General features: G+C 41.0%; 1 protein-coding gene across 1 annotated transcript in view; it reads right to left on the reverse strand.

The window, feature by feature from the left end:
• Window positions 1–2,914: 2,914 nt before the first annotated feature.
• Window positions 2,915–21,037, reverse strand: part of CPED1 (cadherin like and PC-esterase domain containing 1) — a 274,615-nt gene continuing 256,492 nt past the window's right edge. The window contains exon 22 of the mRNA XM_006098705.3: window positions 2,915–4,933. Within this exon, the coding sequence (XP_006098767.1) occupies window positions 4,715–4,933 (219 nt within the window). The 3' untranslated portion in view covers window positions 2,915–4,714. The remainder of the gene's footprint in view (window positions 4,934–21,037) is intronic.

Here is a 21,037-nt window from a genome sequence, read left to right on the forward strand (position 1 = left end):
TGTTTCCGCACAATGGGCCAGTCAGCATAAAGAAAATTCAAAACCTAATCTACCTGAACAGGACAACCATGTAGGAATAGAAATTGCTTATTATAGTGTTTTCTCTAAAAGTGGCTGTTTTAATTTTATTCTTGCTATTCCTTGGGTTTAAGTAATTATCTTCACTTACATTGCAAACACTCACATATTACAAATATTCCTGATATGGTTTAAGAATTAGTACTTGGAGTAGGTATTGCATGTGTAGTGATCTGACATCCAATCTATAATAGTAAAAGCATAATATGCTAATTAGACCAGACAGCCGAACAATCTTCCGGACGTCCTTCTGGACGACCTTCTGGACGAAGCTGGGGCTGCGAGAGCTGAGGCAAGCCACTGCAGCTGCGAGGGCCGAGCCCCTTGCATGAATTTCATGCATTGGGCCTCTAGTAGAGTTATAAAACAGATTCTTCCTATTTCAAGGAGCATAAAGAAAACAAATGGAGCACCATTTGGGGCGGCTGTATATCACCTGGAAAAAAATGACTTCTACAGCCCCCAACACCAGCGGAATGAATCATAAAAGAAATGAGGAAATTGGTAATAGCAGTTTCTCCAGCAATAAAAACATGATAAAAGGTTCTTTGACAGGACGAAACCTTGGAAGCCCTGCCAAGTAGAAAAACCTAGTGTGCAGGCACTGGCAGTATCTTGCTGACTTTAGTGGGTCTTTGGGGTTCCCAACAACTTCTGCTTCATCCCCCTAAGTCGAGGTGATCTATCAAAATGCCTTCGTGTCCCGGAGCAATCAAAGCCATTTGAACTGAAGTGATTCATGGACGAAAACTGCAGGAAGCCTTGCAGAGCAAGTATTTCTTGATCCAGGCAGAACGGTAGGATCTGCTGTCGCATCCTTTTACACTTGCATGCATGTTTTTGAAGTGATCAGCCCATGTGAGCTCACTCAAAGTTATGTTTGTTCATTTTAAATACATAACCCTAGCTCCTAATTTTGATGACTTTTTTTTAATAAGATGAAAAGTCACAGAGACAACTTTTACATACTGACGCTTCTTTCAGCATTAGCTCAATGGAAGGAGCCCATAAGATAATCCTATCTAATAATAGGCAAGCATGGTAATTGACGCACCTTCGCTATGCCTCCCATTGGCTAATCAGCGAGATATGCAAATTAACTGCCAACAAAGATGGCGGAAAATTTGCATACTGCAGGCAGGGCGGGACAGGGCCATCCCGCCTGCCCCGCCGCCATCTGGGCCTATCTGCGACCCGGGGTGGTGGGCGTCCGTGTGCGACCCGACCTGGGGTGGCAGGGTGGGGCAGCAGCGATCCACTGGCCCGATGGGGCATCCCCTGTGCAACCTGACCCGGGGCAGTGCCCCAACCCCCGGATCAGCCCTGCTGTGTACTTGACCTGGGGAGGCACCCCAAACCCCAGATTGGCCCTGCCGTGTGCGCAACCCGGGGCGGTGCCCCAACCCCCAGATTGGCCCTGCCGTGTGCGGGACCCGGGGCGCGGGGCAGACACCAAGGGATCGGGCCTGCCATCTGCCACCTGGGAAGCGGGCCTAAGCCAGCAGGTGGTTATCTCCCGAGGGGTCCCAGACTGTGAGAGGGCACAAGTGGGGCTGAGGGATACCCCTCCCACTCTCCCTCCCCTGCCAGTGCACAAGTTTTTTGTGCACCAGGCCTCTAGTATTTAATAGGGTCATCATCCTGATCATCTCTCCAGGCTATGGATCTATATATATAGATCCTGCTCCCCCCCCCCCCGCCTCCATGCCAAAGCATTATGGCTTTCAAATAACTCTTGTTGGGTTACATAATTTTTGACCAGTTTTTGTGTCCAGCAAAATGAAAGGAGAACCTTGACGCAGAACATTATTATTTTCCCCCAGTAAACATTACTGGAATGGTTTTCATTTTAAAAATCAGTAATCCCCCCCCCCCCCCCGCCATGCTTTTTCTCAGTGGGAATTACTGTGTTGTAGAAGTGACTACTAGGCACAGGGGCAATTAACATGAGGAAGATGAAATGACCCGAGTGTAAACTCCACCAGCAGGCAATGGTGAGCCCTTCCTCTTCCTCTGTCCCTACAGGATCTGACTTGCCTACTCAGATGGCTGGCAAGTAGCACAGTGAGCCATTAAACACACACACACATGCCTGCACAATGTCAACAGTGATGCTTGGAAATACTTATGCAGCTATTCATGACTTTTAATATTTTACATGTTTTCCTTAGTTTAGCTTAGTTTAGACTGGATACTAATCAATCCTTACAAAAGTACACTCCCTTTAACTTTTATATCTAAAAATATTTTAAAATGCCTACTCTTATTTTTTCCACTCAAATGATTAACTTGCTAAGCACATCCAAATACTAGTGTTCATGCACACACAGACACACACCTATTTCCCCATGATAAAGTAAATGGTAGTGTTTTTAATTAAGGAGCAATTAAATGATTTCTAGCCCCTGGCCGGGTAACTCGGTTAGTTAGAAGTTGGTTAGAGCATCATCCCAGATTCACTCTCAGTTCAGGGCACATACAAGCAGCAACCACTGAATGCATATATAAGTGGAACAACAAAAATCGATGTTTCTCTCTCTGTGTGTGTCTCTCTCTCAATAAAAAAAATAAAAGTATAATGATTCCTACCATTTTAGTGTCTTTTCTTTAAAAAAAGTGAAAGCTTGTTACAGCACTATGTCAAAAGGTTTGGTCACTGTTCAGCAGGGAGTTCATCTGAGGAAAATGTAGAGAATATCAGGGTTGGAGTATAGTAATCTGATTAAAACACATTCCAATAGTTGAATCTGCATGATAATATCTGTACCAAGTGGTCACCATTTGTATGGTTGTATAACTACAGCGGAAAATAAAATAAAAAGATACTCTCGGAACATCGAATATCACTAAGACATTTATTAATAACGTTATTACAATTGTGTCTTAAATCCATTATTTTTTCAATGGTGAAGAGCTAAATGCCAGACAAACCTCAGGTAGACAGTTATCGCAATTATGTTGACAGTAAATTGCAAGATTCAGGCACTGGCTATATCCTGTTACAGAGAACGTAATATGTTAAAACTTGAGAGAGAGGCTGCATAAATTGGCAACATCTTATTTCATTAAAAAATGATGGAAAAACCTAAAAATGGTGCATGTGTATAGCTGCAGATATTAGAAAAAAACATTCACTTTAAAGTGAGTTCTGTACCATTCTTTTAAAAAATCTATCATCTATCAGATGCAGATATGTATTGCTTATATCAAGTGATATTTGTGCTTAAATATAATTTAAGGCAGTTAAATATAAAGTCATGTTTACTTTCATATAAAAATATATATAAAAATAGAGTATTTAAAGGAGGTGGATATTCATACTAAGGAACTCATTGATCAAAATAGTTTTATGTTTCGTAAGGTAGTAAAATTGAGGTATTTGTACACTTGGTAATTTCAGCCATGTGTTGAATTAACCTTCTCAGCTCTTTTTCCCCCCCAAAAGGAAATTAATTCTTTAAAAACCATTGTTACTGTGAGATGTTATCTCACAACAAAGCATTTGTAAAATAAAGAAATTTACTATTTTGAAATGAAAATATAGAAGAAAAAGTTCTAAATACTAGAATTAGGTGTGTTTTATATGTATGCCACAGTTTTAATAATAAATAATTTATGCCTACTCTAAATTTGAATTAGATACAGTTGTTCAGGAAAATAAAAATATAGTTACTAGTAACATAGGAGTATTTGTGGACATGTACAAGTGCTTTATGGGAATAAATGCCTATGCACTTGAGAATGCCTAATCCTTTGCAAAATATTTACATAAAATGTAATTGTAACCTTACTTTACACAGGGCTCTATTGGCAAACCAAAGCTTTCTGAAGTAATACTGTCAATGAAACAAAGTAATACATGGGGAACTATATTTTGTTTCGCACTTAAAAATCACACATTTAATCAACTTAGTCTGCAGTTACCCATCCAAGTTCAGGGACAGGATAGGAGGGAATGTGTCTGAAAATTACAGAGTGCAAAGTCAAACATACTAGTGTTTTAACGGTCAAATCTTACACTTCTCATCTCATAGAATCCATTTGAATTCCCTTGTGGAACATTCCTATTCTTTTCCTTTCAGTTATAAACCTTAAAAAGCATAGGAAAACTGTTTTTGGTAAGCATTAGATTCACAAAGCCGAAGCCACATTAACGCCGCGTTTTCTCCTGGTGAAGGACGCAAGCGCAGTCCCTACTTGCAAGTGGAATGTAATTGCCTTTTTACCCTTCTCCATATTCACAGGCCAATAGAGAATATAACACAACGCTCAACGCATTAGCCTGTCTCCCATAATTCAAGTGCCTGCATTTCTTTTTATTATCACAATGCAATCCCTAGCCCACAGTGGTTCTTGTCTATATTATATGTTGAGTAACCTTTTCCTGGCTCTGTCTTTCACATGGAAAACCAGCTGATTTTTAAGTGCACATCTTGACTTTATAAAGTGGTAAGAACAAAGTGTTATTACTTTTTTTAAAAAAAGCTACGTGTGCATTGGTGTGTAACTGTGTGCTGGTGTGCATGAAGGCAGGTAGTCAGTCTAAAATACACACGATGCACAGGTTGTGGGTCTTAGACGATCATCCAGGTTAGTGGTTTGTCTTCAGTTGCAAATTCAGTCCCCATCAGGGAGTCTACGCAGCTCCTTTCTCCGCGCACATCCTGCTGAGAAGGATTTCAGAGCAAACCTGATTAATCGGACCTCGGACGTGATACGGCGACTGAACGTTTATTAGGGAGTCTTGCTGCTGCTGTAGTTTGCTCTGGTTGCTGAAATATTTTCCCACAGTATGATTTCTTGATCGTTTTATTTTAATCAAGTGATTTTCCTTGGATAACTTGGACTTCACTACCTGCAAATCAAGAGCAAAAAAAAAAAATAGTGAGGCAATAGCAAGGGCCTTTGAGCCCTGCACAGAGCAGTGTAACTAACTCAGGAACCTGAACATTATTTCCATCACACGCGTGGTGCCCAAAGGGCACAATATGATTCACAAGACCGAGAACCACAATGGCCCAGCTTTTAGAGAAGACCAAGATCAAAGTGAGAATTTCTGCCTCTTTCCTTCCCTCGGGGTTTCTCTGCCACACTGCTGTGTGCGTGTCCCTGTCCAGGCTGGGTGCTGTCACACACAGAAGGCTCTGGCGTTTCTCTGCTGAATCACCGATTCAAGCGTGGCACTCTACATCTCTCGCGGCAGCCTTTTACAGAACAGCAACTGCAGCGGATTTCAGAGTAAAACTGTTTTTCCATTGCACGGCATAAGCTGACGCTGTTACAGTGAGTGGGTTCGTTTCTCTGTGTACCCAGTAAATTCTGGAACCTGAAGGAGCAGTCTATGCCCTAGTAGGCTAATAACTTTATACTTGTTTGTACATATGCAGATACATATGTACATTTATTTACATTTTCATAATCGGCAGTATAATAAGCATTTGTAAAGCACAAAAAGGTCTATAATAAAACCCCTTCCTATGTCTGTCCCCTACCTCCAATTACTCAGTTCCCTCCCCAGAGGACACCAGCTTCTTTGTGATTCTATTCACAGATGTTTTATGGCCATCAATGCACACAGAGACCAAGAGGCCATGTTTACTGTCTATTTGCACAGTTTACAACAAGATGCCCTGGTGGAACCCTGTACTTTTCAGCTGTCATCACTGAGTTAATATCATTCAGGTTATTAGCACCAATGGTCAGAGAGAACTAGGTGGGGACCAAGACTGAGATTGGAGGGGGGGTTGGGAAATAGGATGAGAGAAAATATAGTAACACCCCGATATAACAGACTAATACTGGCAAGGGGTGTCCTTTAAAGCTGAAAGTCCGTTCGATAATGAAGTAGGTTTTCCAAATGGGTATGTTCAAAATTTGATACATTAGTTCACCCGGTTTTGCTTATGTAGACACATTTGTGTAATTATAATTAAGTGTGTATGAAAAGTTGACTTTCACAGAAAAATTTTCTATATGCATTACTGTCCCTTTAAATGTCTACTGAGTAGATCTAGGAAATGTGTGCATTCACCAGTCACCACCAGCAAACAAGTGCACATGCTGGGGTGTGGCTTAGCGTAGAGGGGACATGGGCCTGCATGTGTTAAAACTGCTGCTGAAAGTCACGCCACACGACAACGGAACCAATCACCATGTGCAATGCAGTGTGATCACGTGCTAATCATTCCCTGAACATTGTTTACGAGAGGCGACTCTTGGATTTAAATATGTAGACTATGGTTGCAGACATGTAATATTTATTTTTGTCCGCAAAATTACTAGTGTTTTTTCCAACATATGGCCATTTCGCTAAAATTTGTTAAAAATAACAGTGAACTAATAACAAAAAAATAACCTGTTTAAGTTAATTATAAGCAAAACTTGTTTTAAAGCATTTTAAAACTAACAGGGTGTTAATTTTCACATATGACATACGAATCAGTTATTTTGTCCATTAAAGCCCAAGTCTGTTAAATTGAGGTCTGCAAAATCGAGGGTTTACTTTACTGGCAAAGATGTTTTGGGTGGCTTTACAAATGAATAACAAACCATTAATTCCATCATGTTAATGCAATTGTAAGACATTAATTTTGGTCAATATGGACACATAAATTAGTTACTAATGACTAATGAAGGTAACACTACCTAACATGGTTTTTTTAATTCTTTTGAGTGTTTTATAATGATTTGGATACATATTTTTTGATCCTATGTAAGAGAATGTAATAAAAAAACAGTTCAAAAAATATATAATACTTGAAAGAAATGATATCTATTTTGAAGATAAGTATTTTTAGTTATATTATAAGTGAGTGAGCATGAACCTTTTTAGAAGATATTTTTAATAGAGATTCTGTAATGATCTACACTAAAATGTTAAGAGTAGAAATCTTTGGGTGGAGAAATTACTGTAGAGGTGATTTAAAATGTATTCTCAACAAAAATAGATCCAGAGACAAAGAAACACTGAACAGACCATTCAACCTCAGAGAGAAGGCGGGGGAAGGGGGTGGTGGTGTAAGACAGGAACCAAAGGCCTTGTATGCATGCATATAAGCATAACCAATGGACATGGGTGGTGGGAGCTTGTCCTGGGGGGCGAGAGTGGCGGGGGGGTGGGTGGTTAATCGGGGAAAAAGGAGAGGTATGGAATATTTTAAACAATTAAAAAAGAAAAGAAACCTTCCATTTGTATCACTGAAAAAAAATGTATTCTCTATCACTTTTGGTCTTGACTTTTAAAATTTAATACAAAGAATGTGCATTACTTCATAATCATATAAATGTTGAGGCTATACTCATTTTGAAGAAAAAATATAATATTAATGTGTTTTGAAACCAATTATACCCTTCCAACCCCAAAGAAATGACTTGTTTTCCTATAGCTATGGGAGGCTTGGCTTTTTATGATGAGTCCCTCAGAGGAAGTGACTCTTAAGAAGTCCAGTGAAATCAGTGGTTTGCGGTAAGCAATCCCTGTGGATCGTAATTTAGAGCTCAGTTTGCAGTTAACCACTGATTAGTATTCCAGGCCCCAAGGTTGTACGTTGCTGTTATGTGCAGCAACTTCTGCCTCTGTTCGGTGATGCTATAACTTTAAATATGATAGGCTGGGAGGCGCACCAATGTTTTCCTGAAGGTTTTGCCCATTTTGGGGAGGTCTGTACTCAGTGATAGCAAGATTAGTGAACATTTTTAAAGTTTATTTCAGGAAACACTTGAGCACAAATATTACATTCAACCCTGAAAAAATATTAGTACAGTGTTCCGAAACCAAAATTAGGTTAATTTTGTTTATATAATTTTATCTTACGTGGATGGTCTGCATGCCAATTACATGTAAAATGGAAAAAGGTCCATCCCGATGCAAAAGGTTATAGAACTTCAAACATTATTTTTAATGTTTTGTGTGATTCCAGGGCTGCATTTAATGTTGCATTACACACGTTGGACAATGCTAGCGAGGATGCACGTAGCAATCTTGAATGCGGTTCATAAAAGAGATACACAAAAATACATATTCCCAGTGTGTTTGCTGAAGCAGATGCTTTCACTCAGGAGTAATGTCAATGTTTTACCACACCTTTCCACAAAGGAAACTTGATCTTGTATTTCTGTTTGTAAATCACTGAAGTGAGAAAGAAAGATGAAATGAGGGCGTCTCCCCTAGTGTCCGAGGGCCAGCCTAATGCCACCTGCAGAGCCAATGCTCCCGCTATGCTTTCCTAGATTGACACCTACGTGCCTATGCCAGGGATTGGCCCAACAACTCTTAATGTAGTTGGTTGCCTTTGAAATTATTTTCCAGGAAATAATAAAAGATAGGTTTCCTAATTCCTTTGTTAACCGAGTATCAATTTCATTCTGAATCCTGAAAGCGGACAGACCTACAGAGAAGGAATTATTTCAATTTTAATTTGTCAAAATACAGATTCAAAGAAATCCTCCCAGATGCTGTTGTAAATGGAATCCAGGAACCTTTGGAAATTCCAGCAGCATTATGTGCTCTGCCACGAGCTCATACATTTATTTCAGGAATGCAAGGTTTAATCTTATGAAATGTTTTGCTCTAGGAAATGACCAAGGAATTATTTGTAGCTATATGATTGTTTACCTTGAAAACCCAAAGGAATCTACTGCAAAATAATGAAATGCTAGAAGGAGAACACTTGAAAATTATATATCTTTCTATATTCTATCAATAATTCATAGGAAATATATTACAGAAAATATTCCATTACATTACTAAAACAACTTCAAGTAAACAGTGATGCAGGTGAAGAATATATCAAAAGTTTAATGAGACATAGAAGAAAATGTAAACAAATAGAAAGACATACCATGTCAAATCCTCCCAAACTAATTAAAGTGCTATTACAATGGTAATCCCAGCAGGAATTGGGAGGAACTTAATAAAGAAATTCTAAAATAAATCTTTAAGAGTAAATGTAAGAAAAAAAGAGACCATCTGTGAAGGAAAAAAAAAGTAGTAATGAGGGAGACTGTCAATACCAGACATTCATTCATCTCTATGAACGGGATCTACCATCAACCCACCATAGACTCAACTTGTTGGTTGTATAAGCCAAGTACAAGCAGAATTCAATATTGAGAGAGGAAGAATAGGAATGTTCATACTGCAGATTAAAATGCATTTCATAGACTGCTACTGTTCCTTAAAATGTTCATTAAAAAATAAGGTAGTTTTAAATAAAGCCCAATGTTATATAAATCCAGTGACCATAAATTTTGACGGTGTAATAGTTTTAATTATATGGGATTAAAATAAGAGTATATGTTTTAAATGTAGCTATTTATCAAATGGCCAGTAGCGTCTCCAATGGAGAAGTAGATGAGGATTGGGAGGTGTATCTACAAGGTGTCCCAAAAACATGAATGCACATGTTTTTACCAGTGGATGGCTCAATGGATGGTTCTTTCTTTTCAGCCAGATTAAGCTTTGAACAAAGGAAATTTATCCTAAAATGCTACTGGAAGTTTGAAAACACAGTTGAAGTATAAACACTGTCTTTATAATTATTCAAAGTGTGTATACATTTCCCTGTGTCCCTCCAAAATGTACTTACACTTTAACAGCTGATAATTCACTTAGCTTTCATTCTTTTTCAGGTTTAACTGTTTAAACAAAGGATACTTATCCACTGGACTCTTTTATGGGGATACATAAAAGATAAATCTTAGGGTACAAAACCAGCAACAGTTGAATTGAGGGTGCACAAATACTGAACAAAATGATTCTTGATGTTTGTGATTCCATTGCTTCGCATTATCAGTAGTGCTTGGACCAGAATGGTCACCAGTTTGAAAACAGTCATTGACATAAAATTTATTCACTTCTATAGAATCTTTTAATTTTTAAAAATGAACTGTATGTTAATAAACACTGACTTTATAATCATTCAAAACGTGTATACATTTTTTTGGGGGGGACACCCTGTAGTGTAAGGACAGGATTTTTGTTTTTATTGTACATACTAAGTTTTAAATTTTCAGAGTTAGCAAGAATTCACGTAATCCCTTATGATAGAGAAACAGTAGAAGAGAAGCAAAATGATGCCATGTCTTAAAACGTTACAATTTAATGATATCATTTTCCACATAATATCCATGCTTTAATCTCCAGAGTTTTCTGCTTTGGGAAACACATGGAGTAATTCAGACATGGTCCCTACCCTCAAGGGGACTATATAAAGACACATGTCTGAGATACTTGAAGTAAGAACTAGAATGAAATGACTTCAATGACATCGCCGGAGACGCGCTCCCAAGGTCAGGCACCAGCCTGTTTCCATGCGATGAATAGTTCCTTCGTACATGAAAAAGACTTCGTGCTAATTTATGACAGGCATGATAATCTCCTCACATGGCGATTATTTCTTTGAACTTATTTGTAAAACTCAGTGCCCAGCATTGGTGTCACACGGCTATATCTGAGTTTCAAAATATGACCTGATTGTAGAGGCTCTAAAGCGGAGGACAAGGAGTAAGCTATCACTTTAAGGCTTGGAAAAGTTCTGCCAGTGGAAAGCGTTTGATACCTGTACAGTGGAGAGCTGCTTGCTTCTTTCCTTTGATCTCCTGTGTGGAAATGTGCCCATTTGGGTCCTTCCCCAAATCAGAGGACCATCTGGGATTTTAAAATCCAACTAATGTGTCTACTAGAATGTGGCTTTGGAAGAGAGCTGTTAGTAATGCAAATGTTAGTTTCCCTCTGGTGCAAAATAATAACCATATTAAAAAGGAGCCATCAGAAAACAGCAGGGAAAGATTTAGGCCTTGAACCAGAGACAAAAGACTTTTGATGTTTGTTTACAGTGGTTACCTCAATCAGAGACAAATTCTAATAGTTCGACACTTCCAAACGCCTCTCTAAATTTGGTTCTTATGACTTTACCACTGAGAAAGATTCATGCCTACCTAACAGGATAAGAAACTACTGCATATAATTAATTATATATACCTATGGGGTTTGGAAATGTTGACATTATTTTAATTAGTGTTAAGTGACATTATTTTGCCACTTAAAACAATCCAAAGTAACCTCTTGTTTTTAGCTTTTTGTTGTTGTTTTTTTCTTTTTGAATTTACTGTGTCAAATTATACTTAAAATTAGGAAGAGATAGTGAAGGCCAATTGTTCTCCAGAAAGTGTGAAAACTGTTAGGTCAGCATTGATTTATAATAACAAGTATGGGTGGAATAATAAAATATTTCTCACAGCAATGTTCAAGTTTAGATGGTTTCATGTGGAAATAGACTTTCAAGTGAAGAAGACAGCATTTCAAAACAGTGATATATTTTAATATATTAGGTATAGAAACTTAGAAAAGAGTAACTTTGGAGCTGAAATCAAGTTATGTAAATATAAGATATTACAGGATATGTAGATGATCAAATTTTTCTATGACTCAGTGTAATAAGAATTGAAATTCTGTGACTTTGGATATAGAAGTAAATTTTATATTTTCATAGGTTTCTTATATGCTAAAGATCTCCCAGTTTATGGTGGTAGCTATTTCCACCTCTCTACATAATTAAGGACTTGTGAAAACAGACATTTTAGAAGGCATACAAATGGCCACAATTCAACTTGACTGGTGTTGTCCAGTGGCTCTTGTAAGGCTTCTGAAACAAAAGAAAAACTGTAATAAACTACACAACAAAAGTAACCTTGCAACTTTTACTGCTAGAGGCATGTCACATCAACATTCAAAATGGATTTCACATACATACTCATCAGAATGAATGTATGACCATGTCAAGTAATTGCTGCATTGCAATAACTTTGAATTTTCAAAAAGCCAGTGCAGACGCGGAAAGCTTGGTGAGTTGGAAAAGTGTCAGGCAGATTACAAGCAAATACCTTTGCTAAAACTGATCTGGACCTGAATAACACCCAGGGAGCTTCTGATGTGGTTCCAGAGCCACAGAACAAAATAGGAAACAATGTTCCGTGGTGCAAATGTTCCAAAATCTCCCTAGACTGGATTAGGGGAGTTGGTCTGATTACAAGCATGTTTCACAATCCCGAGTGGGATCCGAAGAGGAATGAGGGCTATGGCTTCCTAAGGTTGGAAAACAGGACATTGACCAGGCAGAATGGTAATGCAGACTTTGCAGATAAACGTCTATAATTGAAGTCCTCTTTACTTGGTGTAGTCATTCTGCAGGCAGGATATTCCGCTTAAGACCCAGTCACAAACTTAAGGCCAGCTCACAGAGTAGCCTAAGAATTCACAGAAATGGAGTAAAAAAAATAAAAGGATGAGCAATAGCTGGAAGCCAGTCCTTGTCATTCATAATTCCATTTCAGGAAATTATGCAATTTTTTTAAGATAAAGAATTCTTTCATTCCACCCCCCACCCCCACCCCCCAAATATTTAATTATGGCCACATGAAATAAACTATGCTCGGATTGAAGGGAGTCCAACTTCGGAATGGGTCAAAGATGCTGAGGATTAGAGGGAAGGACAAAAGTTTTCTTTAGGAATGAGGGTTTTTTTGTTCTTGTTCTTGGTGTTTCCAGATTTGCACCCTCCCTCCAATTCTCCAACTCTTCTTACTCTGGCAGCTGAGCCCTTTAAAATCCTCTCTAGACACACCTCAGTTCCCAGGTCTGGGAACAAATTCTGCTCTGAGGTGGGGAGGATGGTTATAAGGAGCTACAAACCAGCAGTTGGCTGACTGAGTGTTAAACTGCAGGTTCTACCTTGTACGCCTATGCAGTTCCCCAGAAACGAACTCCCCTGTTTTAAACTCATCTTCCTAAGTGGCTGAATATTCCTATCAGCGAATTCTTAATACTTGGCTGGCCTTCGGTAGCCTGATGGTCCTAAGCTAAGTTCCTACCCTGCTCTGTTTAGATGTTGTGTCTTGGGTCTTGGGATCGATGTGATCGGAACTCACAGGAATTTTCCATCCATCTCTCTTAAGCTTAGACTTTTTATTGAAGAATATGGCACTAAAATGTGACTTAGAAACAATTTGTGTGGGCCCATGTTTGCAACTGCTGGCTTCGCTGGAGGGCTCTGCTCAGCACTACTCTGGTCTTTTTCAAGGATATCTATTGGGCGCTGAATTTCCTGTCAGAAGAGATGGCCAGCCTCCTGTCTGAGGTGGCAGGTGTCTGTCCGCCTGTATTCTAGGGGTTTGGGAAGAAGTTGAGGGGGTCCAGCCTTCCAACTTTCATTTTCATCTTTCTGATTCCAGCTTCCGGATTCATGTGTTCTTTACTGTACCTGTGTTTTGGAGTCCAGACTCTCTGCTGTTCAATTTTAAAGGAAATGATGTGTATGGATGTAGGTTCTTGACCCCACGGGTGGGGCTCGGGGCTCAGGGTCCACCAATTTTGCATACAGACATTTAACCCATTCTTTTCCGCCCTGTGCCTCACCCCAGCCTGCCTCCCTCAGGGCGGGGCTCCTTCAGGTCCGAGCCATTCAGAGCATCTGCGCTGCACCTCTCCCTGGTGTTTCTTCTCTCAAGACACTTGACAGGATAGCTTACTTCATTGGCTGAGTCAAACTTCCCAAATTGAACCTGGGTTTCTTATCTGTTATGAGTTATTTCTTAGTATGTCTATTTTTGGGGGGAAGGTGAATACCTTTATGTTTTTACAGCCTTTTTAGTGGAGTTTCAAGTGGATGGAAAGATAAATGCTTGCGGCCAATCTGTATACTCCATGCCCGATCTTAGACCTTACCCTTTATGCTAGTTTCCCCAAAGTATGTTTAGTGAAGTGTTAATAGTTATTAAAAAAAAGAAAAGTGGTTCTGTGGTCAAAGAAGTTTGGGAAAAACTGGATCAAACTAAGCTAAACAGTTTCTTTGCTGTAGGGCTTCTGGGATCATTTAATATACTAATATTATTTGAGAATCCTTTAAGTGGAGGCATATACAGTATTTCCTAAACCACAGATCCTGTTTTCACCAGGCTTGAACATGAAAACATAAAATGGGGAATGTACTTAAACCCCCCAGAAATGAGGGTTTATTTCAAAGAACAGGAAATAGTGCTGGGTCAACATCTTTTTCTTAGGCATACTAACTCTAGCTCCAGGACTGCTGCGGCTGGGAAGTGCAGCTGCCTCATGGAGTCATCATACCCATTCAGTACAGAGTGATGGACTCTCTCTTTGCTCATCCTCCATTTAATTATCCATCTTAAGGAAGAGACCCTGATATAATTGGTCTTACCACCATTCAATACAGGATGCTCCCAAGTTTAGGTGGAACCCTTAAACTTCTTCCCAAATCCCTTAGAATATTGGCAGGCAGGCACCTGCCACCTCTGACAAGATTTAAAACAGGATTTTGTAGCAAATCGTTTCAGAAAACACTGGACTCCCTTAGGGCTAATGAATTCATCCTCATCAGGCACCAATCTCTAATCTAATCACCCCACACAAAAGGCTAGGATTCACTTGCAGATGATGGAATGAGCACTAATCCTATAATATAAAAGGCTAATGTGCAAATTGTCCCCTCGACTGGGAGTTCAACTGGGAGTTCGACCAGGGGGTGGGGGCAGGGGCGGGTCCTCCCCTCAGCTGGCCTTGCCCTGGATTGGCACCCCCCACCCGATCAGGGGTTGGGCCAGCCTGCCAACAGCCTGCGGCCCCTCACCCCAGCCAGCAGCCCCATCCCCGATCGCCCCCCCCCCAGATCGGGGGTGGGGTTGTCAGCCAACTGCCTGAGGCCCCTCCCCCTGGCCAGGCAGGCCCCATTGGCCCCGATCAGGGTGGGCTGGCCAGACCCTACCCGTGCATGAATTCATGCACCGGGCCTCTAGTTATTTTATTAAAAACCCCCACACAAAGCTGTCTAGAATCACTTTCCCAATAAAAGGGGTGGAGGAATGTTAGGCAGTGAAAAGTTCTGTGACTCCTCTACTTACAGAGCTATTAAAAGATTTTAAATGACAACATCAGACTTGAAGTATAGAAATATTATCCCAGTAGGGCATGAAGGATAAATTCAAGTAGTGGAAAGTGAAGGTTCCAGGGAAGAAGAGACCCTCCAGATCACCTTGTTCATTAATCAACATCCTGCCAGTTTTTCACCAGTGTCCTTGACCTGGTCCTCTCCTATGTATTCAGGGCCCTTGTTCCAACAGCCCTACTCCCTCCTATAGTCTTAATATTTCCTTACTATTGATAACTCCTCCTCTGCCCATAAACTGCCTTTGGACCATTTTCTGTTCCAATATCTTTCCATATTTCTTTTTTTTTTAAAATAAATTTTATTGATTTTTTACAGAGAGGAATGGAGAGGGATAGAGAGTTAGAAACATCGATGAGAGAGAAATATCGATCAGCTGCCTCCTGCACACCCCGCACTGGGGACGTGCCCGCAACCAAGGCACATGCCCTTGACCAGAATCGAACCTAGGACCCTTCAGTCCGCAGGCCGATGATCTATCCGCTGAGCTAAACTGGTTAGGGCTCCCTATTTTTTTCTTTTTTCTTTTTTTTATTAACTAAGATGTCTTTATTTATTTGTGTGTGATTAATCACTATGCTTTAATTATGTTCAATTTGTAACAATTAAATTGGGGGTCACCACAACATGAGGAACTGTATTAAAGGGTCACGGCATTAGGAAGGTTGAGAACCACTGGTCTAAGGTTTATTTCTACCTCAATTGCTGGCCCCTACCCAGCCTGGCCCTGGTCCGGGCTTGGGCAGGAGGGAAACAACTGGTGTGTTTCTCTCACATCGATTATTTCTGTCTTTCCCTCTCTCCCCCACTCTCTCTAAAGGTCAAATCTTCAAAGTGCATGCAAGCTGCTCCTCCCAGGGGGTCCGGACTGAATGTTCAAGAGCATCTCCAGGAAGGCCTGCGGGGATGGTGCCTCCACATTCTGGAAAGTGTTCTGGACTCTGCCGAATAGGATGAAGTATTTCATCTCCAGACCGATGAACCCCAAGTGGTTTTCATCGAACACGATGAAGACTCCAGGGAAGCGCCCGGGGTAGGCGAAGGGATCTAAGGTACCAATGTAAACGCCATAGAAACACATCCTGCAAGTTCGGGGGTAGTTCTGGTCTCTTGAGAGCACGCCAACAGGCAGAACAAACGGAACAGGCTGCTCCTCCAAAGCTGCAGCCCTGGACTCCCCGACGCTGGGCTGGGCAGGGCTCTGCCAGCCATGGCCCTCGCTTTCCTCAGTCCCGTCTTCTTGCTGCTGCTGCTGCTGCTCCCGGATCACCTGCTGGTCAATCTCCTGGACCACTCGGGAGAGCTCGTTGAAGTTGCGGAAGATCTCGCCATCTGGCAGCTGGATGCGGCGCATGAGGTGGATCTCTAACATCCCGATGGTGTCTCCCGTGATCTTCGTGACCCTGGCATACTTCCCATGGAAGCTGAGCATGGCAATCATTAGGCCAAAGGGATCGTATTTGCCTTGGAAGAGGCCTGGCCTGATGAGGTCGTCCGGGTGGTTTGGCGGGAGGTAGAGGCGGCGGTAGGTCAGGCAGTCATACAGCTGTCTGTCCTCCTGCACCCGCCCTCGTTTTCTCCTAAGTCGCGTTGGTGAATCCTTTCGGTGGTCTCTCTTGATCCACTGGATGCTGAACCTGTCCTTCTGAATCTGCATGTGGCGGCCGTGGGAAGTGCTGTGGAAGTCTTCCATGTAGTACTCCACCGTGGCTGATTTCCTCTCTGTCAGGAGAATTCTGAACGAGGGCGTGAATTGCATTGGGCCATCCACATGGGTGTTAAGGAAAGGCCTGTACGTCCAACCAGTAATGCATAAGCCGTCCAGCACTACATTCAGCAGTCCTCTGTAGCTATAATCTAGCTGCCACAAACCCAAAATGTTTCTGTATGGGAACATCTTCGCATAGACTTCTCGATAAGACATACCCATCATCTCCCGTTTCTGCAAGTTTTCACAAACGCCAAACTCCTCGCGGTAGCGCTGTCTCCAGATGCTGTCGTTGCGTAGAATGTGGCGGAATTTGGTGCAGGCCTGGGCCAGGCTGAGCAGGTCAGAGCCGGGGAGCGAGGCGAAGATCTCCTCCAGCATCTCCACCGGCAGGTCCTGCAGCGAGCAGTGCGGGAGCAGCATGGGGCTAGAGATTCCTCCACGCCCCCCGCACTGCACCGCGCTGCGCGCTGCCGCGTCAGCCTCGATCTGCTTTTCTGCCAGGGCCGGCTTGCTGTCGGCTGCTGCTTTCTCAACTGGGCCCTGGCACTCCTGAAGACACCGACATCCCCCAGGGCCTAGCCACGTCCCCTCAGAGAGGATCCAATTGTAGGACTTTAAACCCATTACTCATTAACATTCGCCTCCCTTTCCCAGTGCACCTCCCTGCTCTCCCGCCCTAGCCCCTGGCAGTTACTAATCTGCTTTCTGTAGGGAGATGCCTCCAGGGATATGCCTATGGGGAGGTGGGGAGGGGGGTGGGGGGGACATTACACAGAAATGCAGTAAAAAAAACCCACACAACTGTGGTACATCTACACAATGGAATACTACGCTGCGGTAAAAAAGAAGGAACTCTTGCCATTTGCAATAGCATGGATGGAACTGGAGAGCATTATGCTAAGTGAAATTAGCCAGTCTGAGAAAGATAAATACCACATGATCTCACTCATTTATGGAATATAGAGAACAACATAGACTGATGAACAGGGACAGATTCAAAGACAGAGAAATGGCGATCAGACTGTCAATCCCCAGAGAAAGTAGGGGAAGGTGGGGGTAAGGGGAAGAGATCAAGCAAAGGACTTGTATGCATGCATATAAGCCAAACCAATGGACACAGGGGGATGAGAACATGAGTGGGGGGGAGAGGTTGGGGGTTAATGGGGGGATGAGGACACATTTGTAATACCTTAACCAATAAAGAAATTAAAGATTAAAATAAAATAAAATAAAATAAAATAAAAAACATTCATGAGAATGTTTAAAAATCGGACCCCTTGGTACATTGCTGGTGTAAATAGCGGGGCCACGTTGGAAAACGAGAGTCACCCCATGGCCCAGAAGTTCCACTTCTAGGTACATACCCAAAAGAAATGGAAACATGCTCACACAAAAAAACTTGTACACAATGTTCATAGCGGCGTTATTCATAAGAGCCTCAAACCGGAAACAACCGAAATACTCAACTGATGAATGGGTAAACAAAATGTGGTATCAGGGCTCCCTATTTCTTGTTTACTTATTGAAAGGTTTTACCAGCTCCCTTTTCTCATTGCTGATACCTCTTTAGCCTATTGTAGTCTAATTTTTGCCCACAATATTTTACCAAAACTCTTCATTTGATCAGAAAGGACCTTCTCAATGCCAAAATTAATGACTAGTTAAAAATTCCATCTTAATAGACCTAACTATTACATGAGACAACATCTCCCCTATTTCAACCTCACAAATATTCATTTTTGAGCTTTCCATGGCACCACACTCTACTAGAGTTTCCTCGAACAGTTCATTGTCTAAATCCAAATGCTCCTATTTTATCAAACTGCTTTAATGTCTGCATTTCCAAAAGGTTCTTCCTCAGCTCTTCTTATTCTACTCACTTTCTCAGGATGATCTATTTTTATGGTTTAAACTGTTACCTATTTTCTGAGTACTTCCAACTTTTTATCTCTAGCCTCACCCTGTCTCTCAAGCTTCAGACTAGTATATCCAACTGCCTGTGAGAGATCTCACCTGGATGTCCTACAGGCATCTCAAACACAACATGTTCAAACCTGAATCCATCATCTTTTCCCTAAGCTGATACCTTCCCAGTTATTTTCTGTCTCAATTGCCAGATGAGCTCACTAATCCATCACATAAGTAGGGAATTATCTTGGATTCTTCCTGAACCCTCATGCCACAGATAAGATCTAGGGCTTGTATTTGTCTGTTTCTCCCTTATGTTTGCTGTCTCTGTTCTTATTTGGTGAGCTTTTATCACCTCTCACCCTACTTTTGAAAAAAGTCTCCTAACTTCTCTCCCTGATTTAGCTCTCTGCAAATTTTTCCTCCTCACTGTTATCAGATCTGAAACAAAGACATGGCAATCTCACTCCTCTCTAAAACCTTTCATTGGCTCTCTATCACCTACAGGATAAAGTCTAACCTCTTACCATCATTGGACCCTAGTTCACTTTTCCCAATCCCCTTTTATAATTGACTAGAGGCCCGGTGCATGAATTTGTGTACGGGTGTGGTCCAGCGCCCACCCAGATAGGGGCTGATGTGGCTGGGCTGGCTGGGGGGAGGGGCCGCAGGAGGTTGGCGGGCCGGCCTTGCCAGCTGGTTGAACTCCGGTCGAATTCTCAGTTGAGGGGACAATTTGTATATTACCCTCTTATTATATAGGATGCTTTACAATATACAGGATTACTTGTGATTTCCTGAGAACATCAGGCTATTTCAAAGCTACTTTGGTTCACAATGTCCCATAGGGTTGGAATGGCCTTCTTTGGCCATCACCCTGTTACCTTGACTAGAGTCTACTCATTCTTTAACAATCAACTTGGAAAGTTTTCAAGGAGAGTTTCACTCAGTCCTCAGATTGGGTTAGGTACCCCTTCTTGGTGTTATTATAATATCCTATTTACATCTCTAACATGCCATTTTACATGTTTCATAATATGGGTTTTTCTGCCTGACCTTCCAACTAGACTATCTCAAGGGAAGAGAGTATGTCTTATTTATTTTTGCATCACTACTATTTAGCTCAAGAACTGGACACACAAAATAAACATGGGATGATAAAGTAAAAGAATAAACAAGGTCGAGGCAGTTGGAACAGAGTGTAGGAAAAATACTTGCAAAAATATTTAGGAGGTAAAAAGCACTTGGTAACTAGCTGGTTGGAGGTTGTTAGGGGGCCGGAGAAAGAGAAGGAGGAATAAAGGATGAGTCTGGTTTGTAAATGACAGCACAACAGAATGAATTCAAATATTAATTATTTTTTGGGGGACATGTTTAGTTTGAGATGTGAATGGAAATTTCTCCTGGCTCAGTTTATAGCAGTTAATATGATTTTTATACAGACACCAAAAAAGCTGATGAATTAAATTGTCATTACAGAGTACTAATTTATTAAAAAGAGCCATGTTGCTAGTTAAAGTCTGTAATCTGCTGTATAAGTAAGATAACTCTATTTGGATCAGTTCTTTTTTTCTCTAAAAGTCATTATTCCATTTTTTTAGATAGATAAATTTAAAGGCTTTTTCTTCATTATGTTTATGATAAACTTTTAAACTCGGAAGTACAAAGAGAAACGCTTTAGGCCGATGATACAGAAAGAAAACATTTCTAGGCCAGATAAGCTTTTGTTTATTTAATTAAGATTAAATAATGATGCCCGGCCAGCTTTGCTCAGTGGTTGGGCATCGACCTATGAATCAGGAGGTCATGGTTTCATTCCCGGTCAGGGCACATACCCAGGTTCCAGGCTCAATCCCCAGTAGGGAGCGTGCAGGAGGCAGCCAATCAGTGATTCTCTCTCATCATTGATGTTTCTATCTCTCCCTCTCCCTTCTTCCCTGAAATCAATAAAGATATATATATATTTTAAAAATATTAAATGAGTATAAAATAAAGATTAAATAATGATGGAAAATCATCTCTAACAAAGAACTGAAAATCTCTTTCCATGGTGCCAGAATCAAAGGCAATCTGCAGGTATGAGAGCTGGGAGTGATGCCAGGGTTTTTTTGTTTTGTTTTGATTTTATTTTTGCTGAGTCAAAAGCTGTGGCTATGATTTGCCAGAAAACAGAGATATCATATAAACTCTATACAACTGAAATATGACCAGCGATTTTCAACCAGTGTGCCACAAGAAATTTCAAAACATGCAATACCTTATTATTTAGTCAGGGACACTGACTTCTTTTCTCTTAGATTGTCAAATTGAAAAATAACAATAGCCAGCACAATGAATCAAAATTATACATATTATTTTGTCAGATCAGCAAAAAATGTAT

Source organism: Myotis lucifugus, unplaced genomic scaffold (assembly GCF_000147115.1).
Source record: "Myotis lucifugus unplaced genomic scaffold, Myoluc2.0 scaffold_245, whole genome shotgun sequence".
NCBI lineage: Eukaryota > Metazoa > Chordata > Mammalia > Chiroptera > Vespertilionidae > Myotis > Myotis lucifugus.